The sequence below is a fragment of the Bradysia coprophila genome, chromosome II (genome assembly GCF_014529535.1).
Source record: "Bradysia coprophila strain Holo2 chromosome II, BU_Bcop_v1, whole genome shotgun sequence".
In the NCBI taxonomy this organism is placed as follows: Eukaryota; Metazoa; Arthropoda; class Insecta; order Diptera; family Sciaridae; genus Bradysia; species Bradysia coprophila.
In genome coordinates this window covers 10,918,922-10,931,157 of record NC_050735.1, presented here as the reverse complement: position 1 = coordinate 10,931,157, position 12,236 = coordinate 10,918,922, and the positions used below count along the sequence as shown (strand labels likewise).

General features: G+C 39.8%; 1 protein-coding gene across 2 annotated transcripts; it reads left to right on the top strand.

Moving 5' to 3' along the window:
- Nucleotides 1-1,872: 1,872 nt before the first annotated feature.
- LOC119072624 (proteasome activator complex subunit 4-like) lies at nt 1,873-10,784 on the top strand. 2 transcript variants are annotated; one of them, XM_037177873.1, is made up of 19 exons: nt 1,873-2,249; nt 2,322-2,446; nt 2,505-2,535; nt 2,598-2,707; nt 2,769-2,885; nt 3,389-3,499; nt 4,098-4,142; nt 4,842-5,034; nt 5,092-5,263; nt 5,326-5,535; nt 5,600-5,866; nt 5,929-6,311; nt 6,492-8,990; nt 9,051-9,174; nt 9,251-9,457; nt 9,525-9,584; nt 9,646-10,028; nt 10,086-10,403; nt 10,465-10,784. In XM_037177873.1, the coding sequence occupies exons 1-19, from the start codon at nt 2,145-2,147 to the stop codon at nt 10,597-10,599; spliced, it is 5,595 nt and encodes a 1,864-aa protein (XP_037033768.1). In that variant the 5' UTR covers nt 1,873-2,144; the 3' UTR covers nt 10,600-10,784. The 2 variants fall into 2 exon arrangements, with proteins under 2 accessions (XP_037033768.1, XP_037033775.1); XM_037177880.1 differs by lacking the exon at nt 3,389-3,499.
- The last annotated feature ends 1,452 nt before the right edge of the window (nt 10,785-12,236 follow it).

Below are 12,236 nucleotides of genomic sequence, written 5' to 3'. Positions count from 1 at the left end.
TTGTCCGAAATGTCCGAATTTCGGACAAGGCAAAATTTAGTGGGACGCCTGGTAGGAGGTTTATTAATGAAAATAAGACATTGCAACTAAGGTTCAAAGTAGTTATTTATGCCACTACAAACTTTAGATGCCTATGTGACATAAAATATTGTATTTGACTGAATGCAAAGTACTTTATTATGCTCACGATACAACAAACGGCCTATTTTAAATTCCAAAATATCAACCTTTTAATAAAGTACTTTGTATCTCGATTGCATAAATAACTATTTTTCCATTTGTTTCTGTTTTTTGAATTCTTCGATTTTCGTCTTTGTTCGCTGGATTGCAGCTGTTAGAACTGCATGTGCCTTAAGGGATGTGACACCCCTCTAACTAAAGGTGTTATTAAAGGTTAAGGTAAGCTCCTCAATAGTGTATACTTTCGAACTAATTTATTTCACCGGAAACGTACACACATTTAAAATAAAGCGTTTCCGCTAAAACGTAATTTTTAACATTACCGCCATTACCGCCGACATTTTATTTCTACTGGGTCATCCCTTTTGAACCTCACATCACACCAAACGACAATATTGATGTATGTTTACATGATTGGTCACCATAAATTTTTCATAGATTCGTTCGCTTTGATGAATATTTAAAGTAAACCGTTGATTGTAATGTTAAAAAAACACAAAAAGCACATTTCCGCACAAAATCTGATTTAAATCACATCGAAATCACCGAAATTATTACATTTTTCACAACCGACACTAAATTTTTGCTTTGGTGATTTGACGTTTCAAAAACAGTACTCATGTTACGATTAACGACTTTAACGACGATTCTCTTCGTTAAACCATATTCGACTAAGTTCAAGGTGGATGTGATTTGGGTGTGAAATTGAGTGGGAAGTGCTATTTTCATCGATTTTCTTTTTGTAAAATCTTTTAAATATGACAATATTATGAGAATGCCCGATGTACAACTTTCTTATTTTTCGTATTTCTGCTGATATTTGACAAAAAATCGCGAAAAGAATCGATTAGTCCCTCCCTTATTCACTTATTTCCACGGTACCGTTGGAATTTACACACGGCAGAGTAAAGGAAACCAGGCAGGAGTACTGGTACTATTTGACTAGGGACCTGAATAAGTCTTATTACTATGCGAGTAATAGTACATTACTGCTATAAGGCTGTATAAAGAGACGTGTACGTATACGAGGGCTTGCGCGAGTATTAGTACGAGTCTCAATATTTTCTTTTTTATTTCTGTTTTGTGAGTTGTCGTGGTTTGTAGCTGTTTCCACACAAAATTTGTTTAACAAATGAGAATCTAGATTTTTATCCTGTTCAAAATTTTAGATTGTTTTTTTAATATTACATTCTTGTTGCAAGCGCGTGCCTTCCAAAAAATCTAGATTTGCATTTGTTCAACGAAGTTTTTATAGAATCAATTGCAAACTACAACAACTCTTATATTAGAAAAAAATGTAAAATTTCACTTTTCCCTACCTGTATCATTGTTTTACAGCTTTTGGTTGTGAAGAATTTATAGTATATTACTTCCGAGGTTTCAAGTTGTGTATTTGATAAGTGGGGTGTTACAGTCCGACCCGAAGGGGAGGGCTGTATTCCCCACTTGTCAAATAACAACTTGGAACCTTGTAAGTACAATGCTTTACGTGATTAGGCAATGTAAATGAAAATGAAACATGCCGTAACACGTAAAGAATGAATGAATGTCTTTAAAAAATTCCCGCTACTGCTGAAGTTGGTTTTGGTGCTGCCCTGAAATAGAAATTTTGTTTTTGCTAAGTTGTATCACTTAATGGTGATATTCGTGTGAATGGTGTAAATGGTTACAAAATATGTCATACCCGTGGTGAAAAAAGTAAAATTGAAATGTCATCCGAGGTGATAGAACAAAATTTCAACAACAAAAGAGAATAATAATTAGAAATTCAATCGACGAAAAGTATTCAATTAAAATTTACACAAACACTGCATTGATGCAGCGACCGTTCACAGAGCCGAAGTGTAATAATCAAATTTAGTTTTCGTTTGTGTTTCGACATTCAATTCAATACGTTCACCGTTGTTGTACAAATAAAATTTGATTTTAATTTTACTGCAAATCGTCATTAAAGAAAGAAGAAAATGGATGAGGAACATGAATCGGATAGGTCTGAGTTCAAGGCCAAGCGTTTCAAAGAATTGGGCTTTCATCCACAAAAGGAGATCCCAGCGAATCGATTGCTTCCGGTAATTGTGGAACTTTTTTTTGGCTTATGCAATTTTCGATTAATTATTTTTTGTGTCCTGAACCAAAAACAGTACGCGGATCAATTGGACAGGGAATCGAATGCTATGTTAACCGATATAAAAAACAATTTGGCGAAAACGGTGGCTGTTCGTGACTTCAAACCTGGTGTTACGTTGATATTGCAGAAACTGTCACAGTGAGTAATTGTTCTATCCATAAGGTCAACACACACTAAAGGTCAATTTTCCTTTCAGTTACATCAAACTCTATGGCATGAAATTTTCGGTAAGAATGGCGCGAATATCCGTAGAATCTGGGTGATATCACTGAATTTGTTTCATTCGCAGAAAGAGGATCACATCAAATTCATTAAGCTCCTGTTGCAACTGATCGAGATTCCTTCAATCGAACCAGTACGTCTCAATCGATTTTGTTCGCTTCTTTCTCAACTCTTACGGTAAAAAAGGTTTATTTTCATTAACGTGCAATCAGCCTTGATAAGTCGAATTTTTCGCTAGAAAAACATCTTGGCTCTCGCCGGACGATATTGAAATTGACTGGAAGCCGCTGTATAAACTGAGCCAACTGTTTATCCGGAAAAATACATCAAAGGACGAACTTTATCGCTATTATTCGTAAGCTATCGCCCCAATTTTCTATTTTCTTTCCTTCGTCAATTTTGAAAGGGTACGTGCATCCGGTGTGGCTCAATAAAAGCAAAACATTATTGTTGGCTGCCATAAAAACGTGTGTTAAGTCATGACAACAGATTTAAATCAACAAGATCTCGATGTACTCGAGCGCATTTTAATGGGTTGCTCATACGTATGACTTCAGGCCCGGACTGCCCATACTGGAGGGTTTTTTCAAATGTTGTATAAAAGAAGAGCCTTTCCAAAATTTTCTTCCTACACCTTTCGACGATCCTTTTGGCATCCAGTCCGGCTCTGTGTGAATTCGTTGCTCTCGAGTTATTTTTGATTCACATCTGTAAAAAGTGATCGGCATGGTACGTCGTCAATAAAGTCGATGCATCATAGTAAATGCGACATTCAATGCACGTACCCAGTCAAATTGTTGAGGCGAAGAGTTAAATTTGTTTGAAAAATTTAACCAAACAAAACCACATGACAAACAGGAATAAAAACAAACCGAAATCCAATGGCAGACCAGCCACATTTGCTAATTTCCAATTGCAAACGACCAATAATTTACCTGGTTTCTTTACTACGATTCCGGCCGATGACGAGTAATTTTCCGTTCAAATTATCAAATTCATTTTAATGTTATGCAAAGCCATATTGAGGTGTACGTTTGGCGCTCCAATATGCGATCAACTCTAATCTAAATTTCGCTTTTTCGTTAAAAAAAAAAGTGTGGCATGGTGTCACTTACACATGCGCTTCGTTCGAATTCTTACGGCAATAATTTCGACCATGAAAATGAAATTTTATTGATCGCATAGTAACTCGCCAATTGGCAATTGTAACTCGCTTCATCGTTTCATATTGGTGAACTGATTTGATTATCATTTGTACTACCAGGTTTAAGGGCTAACAATGACGTCTAGTCGTTTAGCGTAATGTCAGCTGTTTTTTTAAAAGCAAGCCATGTACAACGAAAGGTTTGAATTGCGATTCATGAGATGATGTGCAAAACAAATTGCTTTGGTTCAGGGGTTTAGCGGTGTAGAGAAGTTTATTGCCTGGTATTTTAGCTAAAACTTTCGAATTGTTGAAATTGCTGAGACAGGTCAACCGTAATATGCAAATAACACAGTCGTTCTCATCAATCTCAATTGTTCGCAATGTTTGCGTTAAATAAAAAATTATTTCAAAATCTTTCAGGTCACTCGAGACGAACCTTCAATGTATCATACAACAGTGCAGTCCGTAAGTATTTTTTTTTTTGATTTTATTGCAGCCATCTATGGTGCATGACTTTGCATGGACTTTGACTAAGTTGACTTCAATTATGGTGTGATCGTTTGGGTCAATTGGACGGGCTAACAAACAGTTCATTGAACTTCGTCTCTGATTCAATTTTTGAGAAGTAGCTCAAAGCGTCACTGCTTCCCGTTGTGTCATTTCTACTAAGTTTAATAACGAGGAGGAAACAGCGCCGAAAAGTCGTGGACCAGAGTCGAAAAAAGTCACAAATTTATCCGGAATGTCACAAAGCCCTTAGGAAGGTCACAAAATCATCCCGAAAGTCAACAAGTCAAGTAAAACCACGAAAAGTCACGTCATAAAATTTACGAAAAGAGCCGGAAACTCACAGAATGTTACGAAAACGTCATGAAGTCATGCAAATTCGACGATATCCGGAAAATTCCGGATCTATTCAAAATGTCATCACGGGAGTGAAAAAAGTCACGGAAAGTCAAAGTCGTTGTCGCCGTTTTTCAAAGTAGTTTCCCCCTCGGTCGATTCCTTCTATCTTAACGCGTCTTACTTACTTTCTTGTCGTCTGAATGTAGTGACCCGCGTTGGGACCAACCAATTCATTCTAGGTCCAACTCAATCGTTACAACATACTGCAAAATCTTGTCAAAATGATCACCGACCTCACTGACCTCAATCTTTCCACAGATATTTCGCTAAAGGTGCAACGGCCGAAATTTTGGCAGAAATGTACCCGAAATTGTCTCCACTAGATACTGGCAGATCATGCGATGCATTCGGAATGTTGTCCCTATTTCTGAACACGTGCAACAACTTTGAATTGTGGTTTGCAGACTGCATGGATCTGTGGGATGCGTACCATAATCCATCGTGGAATTATGTAATGAATGTGAATGTAAATTCCGAGTCAAAATTTTAATTTCATTTGATTCGGCAGGATATCATGAATTTGGCAGCTATGGTGGCTAATGAAAATATCGGTTTGATCGATTGGGAACCGTACATACCAACAATGTTTACGAGAATATTGCGCTCACTGGATTTGCCTGTTTGTTACAAAAATATGAAAAGTTTGCGCGGACAGCAGTTGTGGTCTGGCTCAGTATCTTGTAAGTGAAAGCTGGGATGGATGTGGAGCGAAATGTGAGATTTGATTATTTTTAAACTTCAGTGTGGATTGTTTCGACCCTTGGACCAAAGAGTTCATGTCAGAAGTATTTAGCGAAATTCCTTGGTGCTATCGAATCATATTTACACCCAGCTAATTCTGGGAAGTGGGTCAGTGCAATCGCAGAGATAATTGTACATTTACCGAAATATTTTTTCGATCGTCTCATTCGCGAGCGGTACCGTAAACATCCATGGAAGAGACAAACAGCTGGTGAGTTACGACTGAGGTGACAGCAATGAAGTTATCGATTTCAAACCCAAATCTATTTCCAAAGATGAGCACAAGCTTACGGAAAATTGTATCACCGAGTTCGTAGAGTGCCTGAAGCCTATTGCATTTCAAGCAATATATTCGCGTGTCAGTCCATCCGATGTGGGCCGACTATTCAAACATCTTGCCGACCTTCGTCCGGAATTGATCATTCCAGGCATCATTGATCGAGTATACGCTACGCTTGATTCACTAACCGAACCACACAAAATGACGGCCGCATTGCAGTGTCTGGTTAGTGTGTCACGCGCCCTGGTTTCCGGTCACAACGGTACTTTGAATTAACTTCGACTGCCGACGACGACATGTTATTAACACACGCACATATTTCAGGCTACACAGCTGGAAAAACGCACGTGATTCCAATATTGTATCTAACACTGCCGGGCATCGATCCCAACGATTTTCGCAAGACAACGATAACATTAGAATTTTTAACATCATTTGCCCTGCTCGTACCAATCATCGACTGTTCGAAAGCTGGCCAGTACTATGACGATTTAACCGAAGACGAAATCATCGTTTGCGATCAGACAGCCGAATTCGAAGCGTTCGTGCTGCAATACATGGACAAGGTGTTTATGTTGATCGAATCGAGTTCGCAAGAAACCATTCGAATGGAATCGGATACGGAAAGCTTACGATCAAAGTTGGAGAGCATCGCCGAATCTGTACTGCAGTCGAGTACTCATGGCCTTCTGGGACAATGTTCGACGGTTCGTATTTTTGTTATTATCTACTTCTGGTGTAAGGCTCTGTGCGATAGGTACGTTGGCTCAATCAATGGAACTGTACTATGCATGCGCTGCATATATTGCTTTGCTTCCCTTTGTTAAACACACACAGCCCAACGCTCCAGTTTGCAAACAACTAATTTGTCGTTCAATATTTTGCAGGAAATTAAAATGTCCGCAACTCGGAAACTGATTGATTTCGTCAAAACGCATCTATTCGAACCACGAGTGTCGGCCCATCTCGTCGCCAGTTTGGTGCGAGTTTTTTGTCGTGTTGCTGGTTCTGAAATGCGAAAATTATTTGTGCCTTACCTAATCACAACCATCCAGTCGTACATAGACGATCACGATGACATTGCCGAAATCGACAAGCAAAGCGACGAAATGTTGTACTACATCATTCTACTGACATCGGTCGCTCGTGGCGATCCAATCGAAATAATTCAATTCGTCGATCAATTGGTTCCCATTATTGATCAGATTTCAAAGTACCAGTGCAAATTGACTAATCGATACGCCAATTCCATGTTGATGAATATCCTCAGCAATGTCAGCACTTTGCAAACCATCGATGTGCGAAGCTGTCCGGAGAGTTTCGAGAAGCCGTTAAGTGAATTTTTACCGGTGCGACACTGGGGCTACAAGTCTGAACTTCCAATAAAATGGTATGTACCGGATGAATCAGCGCGGAAATGCTGTGAAATGCTGATCCATCGGTATCTGCTGCCGATACTGGAACAGTTTGAAAAGTATTGCGACGGCGAAATCTCATTGACACGTGATGAAGTGTTGCGCGATACGTCCACTGTACTTGCATTGTTGAAGTGTGCCAACTTCTTACCAAATTGGACAGATGAATCACTGATCAATTTCAGTGGCTCAGTGGGCGAGGAATTTCAGATCGACATAACGCTTGGCTTTGAGGACAAGACAATTTCTATGCCTGACGGTTCGAATGTGCGTAAGCAAATTATCAAAACGTTCACCCGATTGCAGGAAAAAGTTTTACGTGATTCGGAGGACGATATCAAGTCACTGAAAGCGATCATAATGCTGTGGGAGCGGGTGCATCAGAAAAAGCATCACACCACGCCATTCGACACGCAGCTTAAAAGCTTCAAAAATTTGAAAACTTTCCAAGAATTCAATTTGACAAAACGCAAACGAGATATTCGAGCCATAACGGCCACACGGGTTCTGATGCAACAGGATTGTCGTGACGAACTGACCTCGCCGCCGTTCACCGAGACTCACAAAACGGTTATTTGCAATTTGTTGAAATTGTCCACCGCTCATTACAGTGTCGTTCGAGCCCCAGCACAAATGCGGCTGTTCAGCATGCTCAACACATACCAGTTTTCGTATAAATGCATTCTAGACGATATTGTTAACTATCTGGCACTGGATTCGAATCAAAATCATGAAAGTTTTAAAGGAATTTTGTTTGTGATCGGCGGGACTCGTCGTGGTCGTTTGATCGTTCGTAATAACTTGGAGGCGGTGAAAAAAATTTGGTTGGCCTTGCTGAAAACGAATCTATCGGAAAAGCCATCGGTGGTACGGTTGTTAGACATGATTGTCGAAGCGATCAAAAGTGAATTTCCAACGCTGGCAATTGAGCTTCACATTCCGGATAATTGTATTGACACTGCATTAAAATTAGCCACCGATCCGGCAATTGTTACCGCTGCGGATATTGCCCAAGGTAAAGATCTGTTAGCCAAACATAATGCGAAGAATTTGCAACTATACCACGACATGTTGAGCTCGATACTGGAGATTACGCACAACAATTCGCTGCATTGGCGATACGGTTTGATAGCATCGAATATGATCGCAAATCTAGTGCACCCATTTGTCAACTATCCGCCGGATATCATTCGTTACACTGTGCACAATCTCATCAACGAATCTATTGAGGAACGTAAAATTGCCGTGCAAATCGTTCGCTTTATTATGAAGCAACAGAAACGGGAGCACATTAAGCTCTCCATCGATCCATATCAAATAGCCGGTGTGCCCAAGCCAACCGGGAAGTTGACGCCTGGAATACGAGACGATAATCGATGGTTATTGTACGACTTGAAAACTTTGCCATCAAATCAAGTGGAATGGGACGAGCCGAGATATTCACACAAATCGGAGGGCTTCTTCGGTTGGTCAACTTCATTCAAAATTTATGCTCCGTCCGCACAACAGCCCAACATTGATAGAACGCGAGACGAAATGTCCGTTCAGGAGCAAATTATTTTCGATTTCTTTTCGAACGCAAGCAATTTCGATAAGTTGATTGCGTTCTGGTCGCTGGAAGAGAAAAAGGGCAAGGAGAAATTTAACCGGTCCAGAACGTTTCTGGTGAAAGGATTGGTTAGTATGTTCGGTGAAGCGTTAACGGACACGCTATGCGGTCACATCCAACGACTGATCGATATTAAAGACGCTGAATCAAATCATCGGTGTGCAGCTGAACTGATGGCGGGAGTGATGAGAGGATTGAAACATTGGCCATACGATAAAACGGAAAGAATTTACGAGAAAATGAAACCGTTGATTCGGTCAGCCTTGAATAATATCACCGTGGAAACGGATGTGTTTTGGGGAACGTGTTTTGCCACAGCAGCAGAAAACTTTGATCCCAGGCGACAGTACTGGTTGCACGAGGTTTGAATGGAATGACTAAATTCATTTTCTGATTTTGTTTTTCATTTAAATCTCTTCTAGGTATTGATGGAGGAACCCCTCCGGGAGACGACCAGTTTTGTTGACTGCTCGCGGATATATTGCCTACAAGGTCCCTTCAACCAGCATGTGTGGCGTATGTCTACAGTAGCACATCGACTATTTGGTCAGTTGTACATCCAAAGCCTATTCAACACTGACTCCACAAGCCGCTTAACAAACAAAAATAAATTCGTTTCCAGATTACCTACGGCCCTACTTGAATCATTCATTTCAAAATGTGCGAGAACGACTAGGAAGCATTCTGATAAATATCTTCGAGGCAGATATACCATTTGTCGGAGCCAACGACCCTGAGTGTCCTCGCATCGAAACTGTGATACACGAAATTCTGGGGAAAATAAATATTTTAAGCGAAGGCGTACAACAGGTGAAAAGTGGTGAACGAGGTAAGTATTTCCTGTTCTGGCTTGCAGCACATTAGAAACCGCAACAATGTTCTCTCTTCGCACACAGATTCCGATGATACTGCCATGGACACAGAGTTCGACAAAGCTGTTCGACTTTTTAAAACAGGTAAATCCGACCAAATTTTGCCTTTCCATCCGTCAATTGACACGAATCATTCCCCACTCAGTGAGTCAATGGCTCATCGGCGTTCTGAACCGAAACACCAACGGCAACATTGCGGCATATTTCGAATTGCTACCATTCGCGTGTCTACTGGAACGTTGCGAACAGGATGTGGAGCTCGGTGAAACGTGCTCATCACTAATCGCCATGATATCGCAGGCGTTAACCTTAAGCGATTGTATGGGCTTTGCATTGCAGAAAGTTGGCGAAGTGTCGCTGATGTCGTCATGGTCGGCTCGGCTGGCCGTTATTGATCTGTTGCAAGTATTGGTTTTCAACAATATGTCCATTGTTTTGAGTCGAGACGAATGGGTAGCGGAAGTACAGACAATTGTGCTGCGTTTGCTGGAGGATTCTGTACTGGAGGTGCGCGAAAAAGCAGCACAGGTAAGTCATTCAATTGGTACAAAGGTAATGCCATAAGCTATAAACTTTTTATCATAGGTACTCGGTGGTTTGTTGCACTGTTCATTTTTGCCGGCGACAGACAAATTGCTTGAACTATTCAAAAACAAGTGCCGAACCAAAGTCATCAAAAGCTCAACTCGTCGTGTGCTAGCCAATTGTTCACTGGAAGCATCCAAATCGTCAAATCCAATTCTAATTGATAACAGAGACGCCGAATCATCCGTTCGTATGCGGCACGGTGGCGTTCTGGGCTTGTGTGCATTCATATCTGCCTATCCGTATGACATACCGGACTTTGTTCCGGATGTCTTCGAACATTTGGGTGCTCATTTAAATGATCCACAACCCATACCGGTATGTCGATTTTTTGTTGTAAATTGTTCGACTCAAATTTGCTCATTATTTTCCTCGCTAGTCGACGATTCGAAAAACCGTTGGTGACTTTAAGCGCACCCATCACGATAACTGGGCAACACATCAGCTGAAATTCAGTGAAAATCAATTAGCCGTTCTGAGTGATTTGACCATTCCGCCATCGTACTACGCCTGATGTGTCACTTTCGATTTGTTTTGTTGTTGAAATTTGTATTTGATGAAAAACAGAGACCAGTTCGGACATTTATGTGGAAGTATGTTTAATTTCGTTAAATAAAATGGTTATCGGTGAACGTACATTGTAAATATATGGAGCGTTGTCCTTCTTCTTTCTTTTTTTAAATAAAATTTAATAAATCATCAAATTGTATGGATGTAATTAGATCAATGGTTTCAGGAAGATCACGCGAACAACAGTCCATTTTTAAGTCGACTTTCATCAAAAGAGAAGCGAAACGATCTGATTGCGGATGTTTTGCGGGTCATTCAAAGTGCACAATGGTAAGTGGGAGGTTATGCGAAAGCATACACAGTGAATACTTCGCACCTCTTGTCATGAAATTTTTAACTACTTTGATTTCTTTGTTGAGACACCTCCCCTAACATCTTTTTACGACCAATAACAAGTTCAGTCTCGACCGCAGACTTACCGTGACTTCCGAACCACACTTCGAAGTATGCAAACACTCTGAAGAAAAGGTGCTTAATCGTTATTTAGCCTAAATGTAGGCTAGACCCATTATAGAAAGTCCTTCGATGTTGCGTCCTTCGACTAGTATCAGTTTTCCTTTGTTTGGTGTGTATATTGTAAAACCAAAAGTAGAAGTCTAGTCCACATCGTGAGCCGAATGAAGTACTTTGCACCGAGATAAATACAATGTTTTATGCCACAGAGGCATCTAAAGTTTGCAAATTTTGCATATTATGATGCTGAGTGGCATAAAAATGTTTGTCTAGCTCGAGGAACAGATATTTGAAAATTTTGTTGACAAAGGTTTTTCAAAAAGAAAATCATCGCAGGACTTTCACTGAGAATTTTCTCTGCCATTTTTGCTGGATTTCCAAGGATTTACATTTTTAATGATTTTCTTGGATTTCCAAGGATTTTCTTTAGGTGCCTGAGATTTTTTCGAGATTTTTCTGAATGAAATTGTCTAGTTTTCAAAGGGTTGTGTAAGGATTTTCTTTTGACTGACAAAGGACTTTCTATGAATGTCTGCCCTTCGGTCTAGCTCGAACTGGTTCTAAAAATTCGTCTTTTTATATCCGCATATGCACATAAACTAAATAAACCGCAGCCCAGTTCATAGAACGTCTACTACAACTACATATCGCTGTTTTTCAATTCTCTAAATATATTAAAACATCATGAAATCATCTCAGACTTGATGGAGAGGCAGAGGTTGTTTCTCAGAACGTTTGTTACTCACATCATATTATTTCCTACTCCTTCCAAGAATATGGTCTTTACTCTGTTGTACTATTTTTCCAGAGCAAAATATTCTCAATTGAATTTTCCAATCAGGGAACCCTAATCGTTGATGTAGTCGTCAATAGATTGCCATTGAAAGTCCTTTTATTGTTAAGTAGAAAAATATTTATTTTTATTTATAAAAGAAAAAAACAGTTGCATTGCACCAGTAAAAGTAAATGACGGACAAGGCTTATCCATTTTTTTTACTATTGATTCACGACGTATGACCTACGTTGTACAGATCTAAGGATGTTGGTAACATCCTCGAACCTTTACCTCGTAGGTCGTGTCAGTCATAATATGCTCTTTGAGAGAAAAATACTTTTCTTTCCTTCATT